The sequence below is a fragment of the Narcine bancroftii genome, chromosome 1, assembly GCF_036971445.1.
Source record: "Narcine bancroftii isolate sNarBan1 chromosome 1, sNarBan1.hap1, whole genome shotgun sequence".
Classification (NCBI taxonomy): domain Eukaryota; kingdom Metazoa; phylum Chordata; class Chondrichthyes; order Torpediniformes; family Narcinidae; genus Narcine; species Narcine bancroftii.
Window position 1 is genome coordinate 187696198 of NC_091469.1, and position 18058 is coordinate 187714255.

Sequence of the window (18058 nt, forward strand, 5' to 3'; positions counted from 1 at the left end):
CACAAATTCTTTACAATGTGACACTCATTGATCAATCTCAGATGATGGGGGATAAGGGAATGCCTCACCACAGTTGCTAATCGAGGGGCACTTTATAGCATACAATTCAACTAATAGACAGGAAGCTTTATAATTCATTTAACTCACGCTATATCCAACTTGTATTACATTTTCTGAAGCTGAATGCAAAAACTAAAAGTTATCAACTTCCCAGCATCTTTCATCAGCAGAATATATTGATTTTAAGAATGATTGTTGGCTTTCATTTTACCTTTGGGCCCATCTCCCCAAGCATTCCAATGCCGCCCTCTGGTCCAGGAGGTCCCTAAAAAATAAGCATAGAACTTCAAAAATTGGGTGCAATTATAGACTTAATTTTATGAAGGGGTTATCTTAAAATCTGAAGATGAACAGCAAGTTATGAATTTCTGCTTCATGGCAATTGCAGGCATCCAACAGTAGTTTATGTTTGTCGGGCCCATCATTTTGTGATAGCACAGCTTGGAGCAAGTTGAGAAAAAGCATGTAGCATGGGATGACTCCATCACTGAAGTAATTTGCATTCAGGGACTGATTAATAGATCTCATCAAGAAGGCATGAAAATAATCTTCAAACATGCCAAACGTGTTCACAGCTCATCAAAAGGTGGCTGTTTGGCTGAATGCTAAGAGGACTGGCAAATTAAAGGAAAATGCATGCTGTTATGCTACAAGGAAAACATGTGGGTAAGCAGCTTAGTACAAGAAAATGAAACCTTCTCTTCCTGTTCCACTTCCCAGACATCATTCAAAAAAGTCCCCAAACACTTAACAATGATTTATGATCATACAAAGCCAAAGAAGAAGAAAATAAAGAGAGCTAGTTAGATTAAAAAAATAAGTTTACAGAAGCGCTTTCAGAAAGCAGAGATGTGGAATGGCTTGAGAACAGAGTTCCAGAGATTAGAAGTAAATAGACAAAGCTGGAGAAACACAGCAGGTCAAATGTCCTTTATATAGCAACCATAAAAATACATAACTGACATTTCGGGCTTCAGCCTTTTATCAAGATATGGAAAAATGTCAGCAGGCGTCAAACAAAAGGGTGGGGGGGGGGGCCGACATGGTCGCAAAGGCAGAGCCAATAGCTGGAGAAGAGAGGGAGGGCATAGCAGCAAGCAAGAGGAGGAGGGATAGATAGGTGAAGAGAGATGGAAAGGGGTGCAGAACTGACCGGGAGGAGGGGAGGGGGAAAGGAGAGCAGGTTAGCAGAAACTGGAAAAGTTGCTGTTTATGCCACCTGTCTGGAGAGTGCCCAGGTGGAAAATCAGGTGTTGTTCCTCCAATTTGCGGGTGGCCTTGGTGGGATAGTACAGGGACAGACATGTGAGTATGGGAGTGTGACACAGAGCTTAAATGGTTGGCCACTGGGGGATCTCAGTCACTGATGTGGGCAGAGCTAAGGTGCTCAATGAAGTGATCTCCCAGTCTGTGCCAAATCTCTCCGATGTAGAGGCCAGAAAGCGAGCACCGGATACAGTAATGAATCCTGCGGATACACAAGTGAGGTGCTACTTCAGGGATTAGAACTTAAACTCTAGATGACTGAAAGCATGAGGATTTGGAAAATGGAAGAAGGATGCAGAAGTGAAAAACGTTCCTTGGAGGAATTTTGATAGGAACATAGTGGGAGGAGACATAGGATTTACTTGGTAAGTAGGTGTGAGGTGAGAAGTAGAGGCGTCGACGATTGAGGCCATGGTGGTAGTTTAACACAGAGACAAATCTGAAGTTCTCTGGGACAGGAATGAATGGTGGTTAACAACAGGTATCAAAGGAAGGAATGAAGGTTTCAAAGGCTGTTTGTTTGTGATAGGGGTATAGGAAATGATTATTGTAGTGAAATTGATTAATTTTGTAGTGGAAAATATACAAAGTTGGATAGTTTGGAGCAAAACTGAATGCTAGGACTGCCCAATGATTTGGTTGCCAGCGTGAGGAATGAAGAAAGAGCAGTAGGCTGTCTAATATTTAGGTGATGGAAGTTCAAGATTCAAGTTATTGTCAAGTAATAAAACCATGTCATATTACACAAAATTGCCTTTGCCTGCTGTATGGCAGACAAATTCGCCACTGGCAGAAATTGCCTGAAGCGTCTCTTACAGTCAGAAGCCGTTTTCAGATGGAATAGCTGGGAGAATGCAGCTCCGGAGCCAGCTATGGGTGTGTAGAAAATGACATTCAGGTGGCAGTGCTGAAGGCGCTGTTCTGGCACCTGAACGGTCTGCAGCGGGGAGAGGTGCTGTGGCTCCTGTCGACTGTGGCCGTAGTCCCGTCTGCTTTGAGGTGCCTAGGGGGAGTGCTCAGAAGCGGAGAGTACACCTACCCCGAGGAGGGTTGGGTAAGTACTCTTCAGGTCAGGGTTCTCAGCTTCCAGGTGGCCTCCCAACAGCCACATTCGGGTATTTTAGGCAGCTTTACATTGGGGTATTCTGGCCACTTGAAAGCGGCTAGAGAAAGAGGAGCAAAAGAGAGATCCCCCAGAGTTACTGAATGTCTGTAAATTTGACTCCAGCACTTCCGCAGCCCCCACACAAAGTCCAGTCCATACCATTAGCAACCCAGGCGACAGATCCAAACCTCTGATACGATCAGGAACCCTTCAGTGGCTTCGGCATTCCCTCGCATCCCAGTTCCAATACCTGGTATCCCTTCAGCCAGTTTTGAGCCAGTCTCCAGCCATCCACAGTCTGGAGTGAATCTCCTGACAGCGGTCTCCAACAGCCCACAGCCTTCGTGGGTTCCTTGCCTCTAGTTGCCGGCAGCTGCTGCCTGTGCACCTCACTTGTCCGGCGGCATGGTCACCGTCCCATGGGTCGTCTCCTCTGTTTCTCTTCTCAGACGGGTGACGGTCTTCCCATGTTCTGGTGCCCTGCGCCAGTCCTCTGCTTTCCGGGAGTCTGCAACCCCTCATGGCTGCTGCTGATCGGAGGTGCCACCATCTTGGGTGCAGACCCTGTGGTCGCAGGATTATAAATAAAACTACCATCGGTTCCTTTAACAAGCCGTTCAAAGCCTGAGCATTGAGGTGGTTGGACCCCGCAGGAGCGGTGTATCTCCACTCCTCGCTCTCCATGGGTCTATACCTACGCTGCCGTTACAGCGGTTCTGGCAGTGCCGCCATTTTCCTCATGCAGTTACAGGTCAACCAAGAATGGATTTCAGGGTAGAAATCTGACAACTTTTCAGATATACTGGAATATCTTTGGATGTTATTGCCATGATGGAGCTCTTAGATGAGGATTTGGAAATGTTTAATGAACAATGGTTTTTAAAGATGAAAATCACAGTACAAAAGCAGTTTGTAAATTGGCAGCATATTCTGGAAATATGGAGTAGAGAGGGGTTAAAGGTTATTTTGTGATAAGAACCAAGAGGAGAAACAGGTGACCAAAGTCAAATGAGCAGAGGATATGAGAGGAGAGATAAGGTTGTAGATATGAGGTGGAGGAAGGTGCCAGAGAAATTTGCAGAGGGGTACAATAATTTGCAGAAATTTAAAATGCTGGGATACAGACAACAAACAAGAGAATGAAGGATGGAAGAATACCATGCAGGATATGAAGCAGACAGAATAGGAGAGAATTTCATGTTCAATGACAAATGTAAGTGTGAAAGTTGTCTTATACAATGCCAGTCACTTGGGTATGGGATGTGTGTTTACCACCATTACTAATGATGGTAAAGGAGGCGGCATGGTTGGCATAGCGGTTAATGAAATGCCTTTACAGTGCCAGTGATCGGGACCTGGGTTCGAATCCCATGCTGTCTGCAAGGAGTTTGCACATTCTCCCCGCCTCAGCGTGGGCTTTCTCAGGAGGCTCTGGTTTCCTCCCATCACTCAAAACATATTGGGGGTGTAAGTTAATTGGGTGTAAATTTGGCATCACGAACTCATGGGCCGAAACGGCCTGTTACTGTGCTACATGTCTAAATTTAAAAGGATTTTAAAAAGCAGTCATTAGAAGAAATTTAAACATATTTTCAACAAACTTTCCATTTAGAATAAAGGCTCCATGGAAAAAGTGATCAATTTCTGGATAACAAATGTTAAGAATGGTATAATTTGAAAGAAAATGGCAAAATAGTTGTCAAGAATAGCAATAGGACTGAGAATTGGAAAAAATTCCAAAACCACCAGTCACTCAAATTTGTTTTAGGACAAGAAAAGTATCAACCAGGATGAAATATAACAATAATCTAAAAGTTTCTACAAATATATAATGAAAAGATTAATAGAAGTATTGATCACCTACAAAATGAGATAATTGTCAATGGAAATAAAGAATATGGCAGAGACTTTGAAGAAATATTTTGAATCTGCCTTTGCACTGGAGGACATTTAAAATGAACGCCAAAATGTACAGTAATGAAAACAAAAGAGAATTAAAAACTTAAATGCAATTAATATAACTGAGGAAAAGTGTTCAGCAATGTACTGCAATTAAGGGCAATCAAATCTCCTTTGCTGGAAGGCCTGGAAAGTGCGATTCTAAAATAACTGGCTGGAGTGATAGTGGATGCTTTAGTTGTCAGCTTCCACATTTCTTGGATTTTGGAGAGGTTCCAGTGATGTTCTTGTAAAAAGAAAGACAGTAAATATAACGCCTCTAAGAAAGGAGGGAGAGAGAAATAGGGAAGCACAGGCCAGTGGACCTAATGTTAGTTATTAGGAAAATGCTAGCAACCAATATGAAAGATCTGATACAAGATTACTTAGAAATATATAACATGACCAGACTGAGTAAGTATAATTTTAATGAAGTGGAAATTATACTTAATACATTTATCAGAATTCTTTGAACATGTGACTGGCAGGATAGACAATAAATAAAGAATAGTTATTGTGTATTTGTGACAAAGTGACTGCACAAGAGAAAGATTAAATGGTAATATATTATTTTGGCCAGAGGACTGATTAATAGATCAAAAATGATAGTTCCAACTTAAAAACTGTAATGAGATGCTTCACGTTTCAGTGTTGGAGCCTCCACTATTTACAATCTATAATTAATGAAAGTTGAAGAAGCAGACACTAATGTATTCAAGTTTGTAGGGTGGAAAGTTTTTGAGGAGAACACCAAGTGTCAGCAAAGATACAGTAAAACCCCTGTTATTTGGAATTCAAGTGACTGGCAACCTCAAGCAACCGGCAAAATAAAATCAAGGGAAAAAAAAAGATAAAGACAAATAAATAAAAAATTAAATAAAAGTTTAAAATGGTAATACGTTCGCTGAAGTAACACATAAACATTTGGTGAAGATGGGAGCAAATATTCAGCCAGCAGACTGCCTTGGTCGTGCTTTGCTCGTAGCAGCTGTTTGAATAAAGTTGTGTTTGAATAAAATGGAGTCACTCAGGATGAAGAGCTGGTTGATGCTGCTTGCCGTCGGGGTGACTCTCTTAACGTGCCTCCTTATCCCTGCTTAGTACGAACCTTTATTTTATTAATACTTTATTAAGTATATTAGTAAGGCTTTATCTATAAACTTGGGGGAAGGAGGCTTAATTATGATGGCAGCATGGTTAGCCTAGAGGTTAGTGCAACACTGTTACAGCACCAGTGATGGGTTTGAATTTAAATTTTGTAAGTTACGGGAATTACCTGATTAAAGTGAACTTTATATAATTAAGGATTACTATACTGATTTTTTTTCCAAATTACTTTATAGTTTGCACTGTCTTTTGTTTTTTAAACTGTTTATTCTTAATGCTAGTGTATTAGTCATTGTAAGAGAGAGTGTCAAGGAACTGGAAAATTTGCATCCACCAATCTCTGTAGGTGCCGGATACCCCAGGGGTTTTATTGTATATTGTTTTCACTGAAGGATCACAGAAAATTAATATGCAAACAATTAAGAAGGCAAATGTAATGTTGGCTTGTATTGCAAAGAGGATGGAGTATTAAAGCAAGAAGAAATGATTCTATTTCTTTTGATAAAATACATCATGAAATAATAATGTGTATTGAAAACCATCCATATGTCTGCTCTCTTTTATTAATATATCTTTCTCGAAATTATGAAGCAATTATAAAGGTACTTACTGGTTCTCCATGAACTCCTTTTGCACCTGGAGGTCCAGAAGGTCCTGGTATACCCTGCAACATCAGAGTGATCATGTTCATTCTCAACAAAGTCTGGTAGGTAATATAATTAAGCAAGAAGCTTAAGTGTGATGAAATATAAATATTTAACATTAATGTCCTTTGATGTATTTCCCATGCTTTTTGTAGTTTGGATAAGTCATGAATTACTCAATCTTTATTAAACAAATACATTTCAGACCTCACTTCAACATCATATAATTATTTTCAGCGACAGATATCATGTGATGTCATTTGACTTCATTCTTCTCTGCATTCAAACTGTAACAGGAAACTTAATTCTTCATTTAATAATTTTGACAACTCAAGTCAAAGACTTCTCAGCACTTTTCTTTTTTTTCACTTTGCTCCAATCTCTGAACTCTTCATTCCAATTTTACCCATTACGACACTCTCTTTTCTGATTCTGAATGATTGGTTCTTAGCAGAGGCTTCAGCTTCACTCAACCTCAATATATTCTGGCTTACTGTGATGCTGAGCTCTTCTGTTCATTTCTCTGGCTGGTGTCCTTCACTCGAGATTGTGGATTCCATCCCTGTCTTCAGAATTAACACTTTATCTACCCTCCCACCATCTCCAGACCCATTCACAGTAAATTACTGTTTGCCTCATTTTTTTCACATTACTTGCTTAACCTACCCAACTCTGAACTTGGAGCCCTCTGCTGACTAAGAAGGAACCTCTACATTGTCAATAAAGCTGACGACAAAGACAATTTCCAGCTTGCAGAGGCAGGATACCATCCCTTCATTCCCACACTCAGGTCATGAGTTCACCAGAACATCAGTCCATGGTCTCCAAAATATTGTCCTCAGCTCCACAGCCTTTAGCCTCATAGCTATCCAGAGATGGTGAACCTGTTAGGATCTCTTCTCTAAATCCATAAGCAGGACAGTCATAATAGGTTCATTGTTTTAGTCTTTTTTTCGACAACTAATTTCGTTTTATCTTTATTCTTTCTCACTGTGTCCAATCTCCACCCACCTACACCTTTGAAATCCTCTGTCTCTTTGACACTTCTATTTTTATGATCTTAGCTGCCTCATTTTAACTCTGCATCCCACACCAGGATGGTCTGAGAGCCTTTCTCTTCTTCCTTGAACAGAGAGGCCCAGATGCTACTTTGCCATCACCACCTCCTTCACTTGGCCTAACTTGGTTTCACATTGAATAACTTTTCCTTTTAGGCTACTTGAATTAAAAGGATCCCACATGGGGACAGATTTAAGTGGCATAAGTGTTTCAGTTCTACTTCCTTAACTCTTTTGGAAGTAAATTGATGACCTGTTGCTTCTTGGTCCTGTATAGAACTTTTGCTTCTAACTTCCAACCTCTTCTTACATTCAAATGATCCAGGACTATATTTTCCTTCCTGATTTCTCTTCCAACTCAGTGGATATGTTATTGACCAATATCCAGGACAAGCCATTGGCTTCCACAGTTATCTGAACTGTGTCATGGTCGCATACTTACCTGCATCGGGAGTGGTGCCGGCTGCCACTGAGAGGAGTAATTGCACGCACGCGCGGGTGTGTTAAGTGTCAGTATACAGGTGATTGATCTCAGATGCAGTAGGAGGAGAGCATCAGGATCATCCATGTAGCAGTGAGCCAATGAGAAGGACAGAAAGGCTTGGCTGGGTGGTGCTTGGAGAGTTTTGCCTGCAGTAAATAAAGCAAGTTGACTCCATGGTGTACTGAAAGAAATGAGTGAGTGTATTCTTTATTTGTTTGTAAACTGGGGTAAATCAATGTCATTACAAGTGGTGACCCTGTGAATTCACAGTACATTCTAGTTTAAAATGGATGGTGATGAGGATAAACAGGAACAGTCAAGGAGGTCAAACTGGAGATTCCCTCCCCCCCCCCACCCCCTACATTTTCATTACTAATGTACCAGTGTGGTACATGATCCTAGAAAGATGTTTCTTTGCCCTCAGTGTGACGAGTTAGAAGACAAAGAATAGTTTACTTGTGGCATGTCTTCCAGAGCAGATTGCCTGAGAAGTGGAGGATGTCTTAGTGGATCCGAATGTAATCTCCCATATGAAATTGTGACAGATTATATTGTCTTTGTATTGTATATAGATATGTTTTTGGGAGATAAATTGGAGACGGTTTTTTAGTGTAGGTTACATACAAACACTTTAATAGAGATCATATTTAAAATACTGGACTCTGCTCACGCTAGACAGGCCGGCGCCAAGAGTCTTTGCCAAAGCTTTGGAGAGTGCCCAAGAGACGTCACTAATAGATTGCTGTTTACAAAAAGACAACACTTGAATAAACTCAGTGTCGCAGGCTATCTGGAGTGGAACTTGCTGTCCTAAGAGGGTCATGTGGCTTTGCAAGCAGAGAGAGTCAAACAGGCTTTCTCCCTGAGAGAGAGAGAGAGAGAGAGAGAGAGATCAGTGCTATAGTCAGCAGCAGCTGGGACTGGAACAGGACAAGCTGGCAAGCTTGTGGTAAACCCCATTTGGAAGATTGGTTGTGAGTTCTTAGTTCAGCCTGGTCAAAGCCCTTGTGGTTCATGCAAGATGAGAAGACTGGCTGCCTAATGTTTCTCTTGAAATAAGAGAAACAAAAGGGAACTCTGTGGTGACTTGAAAGAAAGAGGTTATCATCTGGAAAACCCTGATGGGGAAAGTTTTTTCGGCAAGACACTGAAGTGGTTGTAGGTGTCCAGTGAACAACAAATCTCTCTCTGAAAGCCAACAAGAACCTTCCTAAGTGAGAACCATTTATTTTTCAAGCACCAAAGCCTGGTGAACTTCATAAATGTTAAATTCTATGCACAGTATAAGAATTGCCTGCAAGCAGTAAATTTGTAGGAGTGAGATGGGACTGTGAATCTAAGAACTTTTCTGAACTTACATACTCATTACATACATGTACACTTGGAATTAGAAGGGGTTAAGTTAGATTAGTTAAGTTAATAGTGATAAGTTAAAGTGTGATTCTGTTTTCATGTTTAAAGATGCAGAGATTTCTGTGGTCCCTCCAACCACGGAGGAACGCAGTCACCCCAATATGTCACATGCTCTTTCAGCCATGAATAATTCTCATATTCAAACATTTGGCCAGATGTCACTCACGTTGGATTTCGGTATTAAGAAACCTTTTCATTGGGTTTTCACGGCTGCAAATGTGGCAAATTCCATTTTGGGAGCGGATTTCTTGTCACATTTTTCATTGTTGGTGGATTTGAAAAATCGCTGTCTCATGGACCGCAGCTCTTGAATGCAAGTGAGCTGCATTTGTCATCCTTCCAATGTCACCAGCTGGTTCCTGTCCTTTCTGAGACTTGGTCAAGTGTTTCTCTTGCCTAGTGACCCCATTGCATTATCATACAGACATTAAACATATAATAACCCAGCATATAGAGACTCGCGGCCCTCCAGTGGTAGCATGATTACCCCATGACCATCTTAAAATCGCAAAATTGGAATTCGATCACATGCAAAAGTTGGGCTTAGTCCACAGATGACAGCTGCTGGGCTTTACTGTTGCATGTGGATCTGAAAAAATCTCCTGGTGATTGGTGGCCTGAACAATTGTGCCCTGAACAATTCCACAGTGCCTGACCAATTTACATGATTTCTCAGCAAACCTCCCTGGCAAACACATTTGGGAAAATAGATCTAGTACATGCTTACTATCAGATTCCAGTTGAGTCTTCTGATGTCATGAAGACAGCAGGAATTTCCCATTTCAGCACATTTGAGCTTCTGCAAATGCCATTTGGTTTATGGAATGCAGCTCAGACATTCCAGCAGTTTATGGACTAAATACTCACTGACTTTGATTTTGTGTCTGTTTATATCTACAATATTCTGGTCGCAAATGTGGATGAAGAGGAGCACAAGCACCACCTTATCTCATTGTTTCAAAGGCATGATGAGTTTGAAATTGTGATCAATCCCAGTCAATGTGTTTTTGGCACAGCTGATCTTATACCTTTGGGACATGGAGTTATGCAACATGGTATTTTGCCAAATGAATCAAAAGTGTGAGAAATTTGAGAATTTCCTACACCGGTTACATTTGGTTAGTTGCAAAGTTTTTGGGCATGATGAATTTTTATTGCCAATTGCTGCCAAATGCTGCAGCATCTCTATTACCCCTCACTAAACAACTAAAAGGATCCGCAAAGTCCATTTCTGAAAGACCATTAACTTTGGGAGATGATACCGTGCATGCTTTCAATGATGTGAAGAATGCACTTGCAAATGCCACGTACATCAAAAGCCCAATGCCTTGCTCTCTCTTACCACAGATGCATCTGTCAGTGCTGTGGGAGCAGTGTTAGAACAACGAGTTCGTGGGCAATTGGAACCTCTGGCATTTGTTTCAGCCAAGTGGTCACCAGCTCAGGCAAGGTATCGTATGTTTGGTTGAGAACTCTTAGCCAGCTGTCTCACAGTGAAACATTTCTGCTTTCTATTGGAAGACCATCATTTCAACATTTGTACAGACCACCAGCCTCTTACACAAACTGTGAGTACAAGCACACATCTCTACTTGCCCAGAGAAATTTGGCACTTCCTCTTACAATTTTCATCAGACATATGACACATCTGAAGTAAAATGAATGCTGTGGCTGACAGCCTGTCCAGGTGTGATACTGACACCTTACATACAACTATTGCCATCAATTTCACCACCATGGCTTGTGCACAGCACACCGATCCTGATCTCATCTGGTATCACCGGACCAACTCTGGTCTCCAACTTCAAGACGAGACCCTGAATGAATCGGAGCAAGTGTTAGTCTGCGATTTTGTCACAGGAAGACCTAGGTTTTTGTGCTGGTGGCTATGAGGGGAGCGATCTTTGAGTCTCTTCTCAATCTATCGCATCCTGGTAGAAAAGCACCCATCAAACTAATTATGGAATGTTTTACCTGGATGTTGGATTATGGGCAAGAACCTGCTAGCTGTGTCAACGCTCTAAAGTCTCAAGACACACGAAATCCAAGCTGGGGGAATTTGTTGTTCTGGATTTACATTTGCAGCATGTGCACCTGGACTTGGTATGGCCACTTCCACCATCTTGGGGTATACATATCTGCTCACATGTGAAGATCGGACTATCAGGTGGCAGGAGACCACCTGTCACTGACATCTCTGCAGAGACGGTGGTTCAGGCTGTTATGGATCATTGGATTCCATCTTTTGGTGTTCTGGGCACCTTTACTCAGATCAAGAGTCTGAGTTCAAGTCAGGATTGTTCTGAGCTCTCACAGATCTTCTGGGCACAAAACATATTGGCACTACACTTACCAATACACTAGTGTGAGTCCACACTGATCCAAGTACCCTCCTCTAATCCCACTTGCACTGTCCAATGGCCTTGTTGAGTGTTTCCATCGACAATTGAAAGCAGCAATGACAGCAGGTGGTGATGCATCTATATGGAGCTTCCCCATGGTTCTCCCTGGCATGCATTCTGCTGTTAAGGCAGATCTTGGATGTTCAACAGCAGAGCTAGTGTATGGCACTATGTTATCCTTGCCAGGCGAGTTTGTGAATCCAAATCCAAGCACAATGCTCTGTGATCCAGCTAGTTATAACCATATAACAATTACAGCACGGAAACAGGCCAATTTGGCCCTTCGAGTCCGCACTGATCCAAGTACCCTCCTCTAATCCCACTTACCAGCACTCTGCCCATATCCCTCTATCCCCCTCCCATCTATATACTTATCCAACTCTTTCTTAAATGACAAAATTGACCCTGCCTCCACCACCTATCACACCTAAAGCAACTAAATCCAGGAATATTTAGCTGCCAGTCACTTCCCTCCTGTAACCATGTTTCACTAATTGCTACCACGTCATACGTCCAAGTGTCAATCCATATCTTCAGCTCATCCACCTTCCTTACAATACTCCTAGCATTAAAATATATGCATTTTAGAGATTTCCCACTTTTTTACTTCCTGTATGCCCCTATCTTTACCAACAGCTCTTATGATCTTTTGCAATCGACCTCTGTCCATCTTCGTATAGGGCATCCCCCTTTTCTATCACCTACCTTTCCCCCCTCAAACACTGTCTACAAGCTTTCTCTGATTGCACTCTAACCTTCTCCTTGCTGTTCTCCTTCATTTGGTTCCCTCCCCCAAGTCATTCTAGTTTAAAGTCTCCTGAGTAACCCATCTTCGAGGAAACATGAGATTACTCCGTCCTACTCCTACGTGGCATGCGTCACCTGCAGTGCACGTGCCGAATGATTAACAATGCTGTACTCATGTGTTCTTCTGGCTTGATGCTGTTCACAAACCACTTTAGCCTGTTTATGATGGCTTGGAGGTTTGAGGGGGAGGGGAGGCGGGTGTCATAGTCACATACCTGTGTTGGGAGCAGTGTCAGTGACGCACGAGGGTAATAGCGTACATGTGCAGGTGTGTTAAATGTCAGTATATGTGACGGATCTCGGACAAAGGACGAGGAGAGTCAGAGCATCAGGATCACTTGTGTGGTGGAGAGTCAATGATAATTTTGCTGCTTCCCCTTAATCAGAGCCAATCGGATCTAACCACGAATATTCAATTTCTCACGTTTTTTTTGCACTCAGCCCGTCTCCTCCTATCTGAAAGGTTTTCCTTTCTCACACCATCCACAACATCAGCCTTTACCTTTAACAGGCCATCCTCTGTTATTGCTGCTATCTTCAACATTTTGGTGGATCTACGCATTGGTGGAAAGGCCTGCATTTGTTGCCCATCCCTAAATTTCATTTAAACTAATAGCATGTGAGGTTATTTTGGAGATGGGTTTGGAGTCATATTACACATCAGACTGTGAGGATGGTCCCAGAGAATTTGTAATAACTAAGGGATTTTTGTGGTTATTGTTAACAAGGCTAGTTTATTAACTGACTTGCAATTCCATAGCTAGCTAAATAGGTTCTGGTCTGGATTGTCAGCCCAGGCACCTTAGTTACTAGTTCAGTCACATAATCACTATGCCACCAGCATCCTTGATACCTGTCTCTTCTCTACAACTTCAAACTCATTTAATTTCTAACTTATCTTAATTCTGATGAAAGATCATCCATTAAAATATAGATTTTATTTCTCTGTCCACCTATCCTGTTCTCCTGCTGTTTGTTTTCCACCATTTTCTGCTGTAATCTAACTATAACATGTCCAGATTTTTATTCATTAATTACTGTTATTAGTATAGTTAAATTGGTGCAATAGTTCAAAGTTCAATTTATTGGAAGATCACAGATATGACGTCACACACTACCCTGAGATATTTTTAATAACAGGGAAAGTGAAAAGGAATCTGAGTGACATGGTAGATCAGGGCTTAACCTGGAGCAGCAACCAAAAATAAAAGCACTATTTTTATGGGATAAGTGGAATACTTCAATTTTAATGGAGAATATTTGTTGAGTTTCACTTGTTCAGAGCCCAGCTTGGATTTCACCTTCAAGATTTCTGTTCAGTCTGGTCAGCAAGCTATCAAAGCAGTACAGAGAGGAAAAAAAAACAAAGCTGATCCCAAATAACAGATAATTCCATTTGGAGGAAAAAGAAAACCATGAGATTTTCAAACTAAGAAGGTGACTGAATGGGCCGTAACCAGATGTACATCATTTATAAAATGTACAGTGGACAATGCCTTATTAATTTACATGGACTTAAGCAACATTAATTTGATATAAAAGGCAATGTGAATCAAATGCAGCTAACTACTTCCTGTTAATATCTGTTACGTGGAAAAGATACACCAAGCATAATATTTACATTTGTAGCCTGGAGCAACCAGTCCCACCAAACCACTTCCTGTTGAATCCCATGCTAAAACAGACAGAATACTTAAAAAAATGGTAACATAATCATAAGATTCTAATTTACCTAAACCACTTGCATTCTTTGTTATTGTATAATAGCAGATCCAAGTGCAACATCTTGATCCAAACACAGAATGTTCCTGAGTTACTCAGATTTACAGCACAATACCAGCCCTTCGGTCCACCATGTTGCACCAACTGATAGAAACCTACTCAACAAACTAAACCTTTCCTATCTTACACCCATAGCCTATTTTTCTTGTATCCAAGTGACTAAGAGTCTTTAAAAAGTCCCTATTGTACCAACCTCCACCAAAACTGATCCTTCATGGAAGAGAATTCCATTTGGAGGAAAAAAGGAAACCATGAGATTTTCAAACTAAAATTTGTTTGTTCAGAGCTAAGTCAATGCATTCCAAGCGACTACTACTCTGTTAAAAAGTTACCCCAGAAGTCTCCCCTAAACTTTTCACCTCTCACCTTGCACAGCCATCCTCTGGTTGTCTACTCTCGCCCTTGGAAAAAGATGCTTGTTGTCCAACCTATCTATGCATCTCATAATCTTGTAGACCTTTATGAGATCATGTCTCATACTTCTTCGCTTCATAAGACATGTTCTACAATCCAGGCAATCCGTAAATATTCGTGTATAATGCGAAAAATTTTGTACCGAAATTCGGGGGGTGGGGGTTGCATTATACACAAGGTTATCACAAGGTTATTATTTTAACATTTTTTTTCTGCCAGGTTTAATGATAAGTAAGATTATCATCAGCTGCCTACATTGACGGCAACGCGACTAGGTAGGGTGGGGGAGGAGAGATGACAGCGCGACTCAGGTGGGTAAGGGGGAGAGAGATGACAGCGTGAATCGGGCAGGCGAGGGGGGAGAGACAGCAGTGAATTGGGCGGGCAAGGGGGGAGAGAGACGCCAGCGCGAATCGGGTGAGCGAGGGGGGAGATCATATTATACATGGGGGTAAAAACTTTCTCCCTTTTTCCCCTCAAAAATGGGAGAGGGGGGGTCACATTATACACAAAACACATTATTCACAAATATTTATGGTAATCCTGGTAAATCAGCTTTGCATCATCACCTTCACATCCTTCCTGTAATGAAGCAACCAGAACCGAACATAATATTCCAAGTGTAGTCTAACCAGAGTTTTATAGAGCTGCAATAATACCTCTTTAACTTAATCACCTGACTAATGAAGGTTAGCATTCCATAAGCCTTTTTAACAACCCTAACAACCTATTACCAATATTTCAGGAGCAGACATTCCTTTGGTTAGATTGCAACATACTCAGGATATTTCAATAACTATGGTAGAACTCATGAATTTAATAATATTTTGTCATGCTTGTTTGGATATGTTTGAAATAAATTATTTATCAATTTAAACTTCAAAGACATACACATTGCATTTTTAAACAGTATGTAGAAAAAAATTAATAAACAGTTTCCAGAAAACCAATCCTTAAAACATATTTGATCAAAAGCATATTTGTTCAGTTCAGATACTAGCTCACATCCAAGCTCAGTCCTATTTGGATGCATTAGCTGGGGTTAGAGCCTGAAGATGCCAGTGGCATAGCAGACAAAAGTGATCCACTGACTTTAATTGTTAATTGTTTTTGAGATCTGAACCCCATCATAGTCTGAGATAGCTTATTAATTGGGAGGAGGAGTGTGTTCAATAAGTATATCTGAGAATGAACAAGTCAGAGCGGGGGTAACAGTTATATGTAGCTTTAACGTGGAGCCAACAAGGAAAAAAAACAAAGTTACTTTGTACTTCACATAATTATAGTGTATTCAAAAACCCCTTTCAAATTGGCAAACCACTAGGTTGGCAGGTGAACAAACTGTTTAGAAAAACTGGTAGCATTGTCCACACTTGGACCATGGAAAAATGGTTCTGTGCACTCTTTGACACTGCCTACCCAGTTGTGCAGAACAATACAGTGTCTATCCTCCAGTGGTGTCATCCTGAGTGACACTTCGACGGTCCTGCCCTCCCAGAATTCCGTGCAGCAGAGAAACCAGAGTGGCACATTGAGCGATGGCAGACCAGCCCTCCCAGAATTCCTTGCGGCAGAGAAACCCATCCATGAGTTTTCCATGCATACAGCCCTTTCATTGTGTCAAGGCACAATGGGACACAGGGGCTTTAAAGGAAAAGACGGCTTGTTCCTTGCTTGCCCGCAGTTTTTCTCACTCTGTCTTTATCTGTCTCTATCCCCACACTTTCTCTCTCCCTATCTTTCTCTCCTTTTCCTCTGTCTCTCACAGACATATCTATCTATCCTTTGATTGTTGTATGTACCCACTTCATGTTTTGTGTGTGTGTGTGTGTGTGTGTGTGTGTTGCCGCTATCATTTTCCCACAGTCCTTTATAAATTGTGCCTGTATGTTTTATTAAATTGTGCATGCATTTTCCCACACTCTAATTTGTGTGTCTTTTATTCCCGCTACGATTTTCTGATGCTAGAGTGGGTTTATATAGGTTGGGACAATAACATGGGCTGAAGGGCTCATAATGTGCTGTACATAATGTTTAATTATGTTTTAATTAAGCATGAATAATTTTGTTTAAATACAGGATCCATATAACCATATAACCACTTACAGCACAGAACAGGCCAGTTCTACTAGTCCATGCCGTAACAAATCCCCACCCTCCTAGTCCCACTGACCTCCACCCGGTCCATACCCCTCCAATCCTCTCCTCTCCATGTCACTATCCAGTCTATCCTTAAATATATTGATAATATATTGATCAGGATTGCGAATTTAATAAATTGAATACAAAGTTTATTCCTTCTTTTTAAATCAGTGTTGTTATTTGGAAGAATATCTTTTGTTTCCTTCACGTTTCTGCGCACACGCAAGAATATCACCAACACATCACTAATTGGACCTGACATACCCAAGTGTCCTATTCACATTGGGTGACCTGGTATGCTGAATCAAAACAGATCGGCAATGATACACCCTCACTTCATCCCTGGGCAATTTGGCCCCCCCTACCATTCCACGAGCATCACACTAGCAGGTGAAACAGAAGATTGATGGCTAATTATTGGGTTCAAGTGCCAATGTGAAAGGGACTAAAGTGTCTTATGGTCAATGAAATATATTTTGTAATGTAGATACTGGTACAATGTAGGGAATACAACATTCCCTTGGTACCACTAACAGCAATATAATAATGCTCAGATAATCTGTCTTAATGATAATCTTTAAAGTATAGATATTAGTTAGGCAACCAGAATGACTTCCATACTGTTTTTTGAAATGGTGTTTGGGAACGTTAATCGATGTACTCCCTGTGTGGATTGAATGCTTGCATGCCATTATGTATTCTTTAACACTTGCTTCTTATTTGAGAAACTTGCACTGCACTATTGAATTTCTACATCAAAATAACAAATAAGAGTGGATTTGGGTGGATGCAAACACTATCAAGGATTATCTCTCACTAAGCTCTTCCACAAAACGTTTTCCAGGTTCATGCTGATAAATGACAAAATTAAATTAATAAGATTCCAAAATAGAAATCAATAGTATTTAAATATTAAATTTTAGCATATTTGTTGAAGTCAGGTGAACGTTCTAATTATTCACAATGTTTCATCTTACTTAAAAGTTATGAAGTTCTTAATTTCAGAATACTTTCAAGGTTAAATCTTTATGAAAATGTAATCTTCACATAAATGGTTATTCAAATACATACTGGAAATCCAGATGGTCCTGTCTTTCCTGGTTCTCCTCTTTTTCCCTGTAAATAAATACATACATTTCAAACAACTTAAATGTTAAAGTGTTTGTCAGAAATGTAATTACATTCCTTGGATAAGTATAAAATATTGGATTTCCTTTTTGGCTTCACATACCCTCTGTCCATTTGGACCAGTACGTCCTGGGACCCCTACAGATCCCTGTAGTGAAAAGAAACAAAAATAATATTAATTGAGGCAATAATGTTTTAAACATATTGCTAATATAAATAGCAAAGTAGCTTATGGAGAACAAGGTTTATTTATAGACTGTCACTGTGAATGGGGTGAAATGGTAAAATCCCTTCATTAATTTAACATG

The 18058-nt window shown here is 40.7% G+C and overlaps 1 protein-coding gene across 5 annotated transcripts in view; it reads right to left on the minus strand.

Moving 5' to 3' along the window:
* Positions 1-18058, minus strand: part of col27a1b (collagen, type XXVII, alpha 1b) — a 474822-nt gene that overhangs the window by 117641 nt on the left and 339123 nt on the right. For all 5 annotated transcript variants that reach the window (XM_069885118.1, XM_069885099.1, XM_069885108.1 and 2 more), the window contains 4 exons: positions 17854-17898; positions 17694-17738; positions 6087-6140; positions 272-325 (listed from right to left, as the gene is read on the minus strand). In XM_069885118.1, the coding sequence (XP_069741219.1) occupies positions 272-325; positions 6087-6140; positions 17694-17738; positions 17854-17898 (198 nt within the window). The remainder of the gene's footprint in view (positions 1-271; positions 326-6086; positions 6141-17693; positions 17739-17853; positions 17899-18058) is intronic.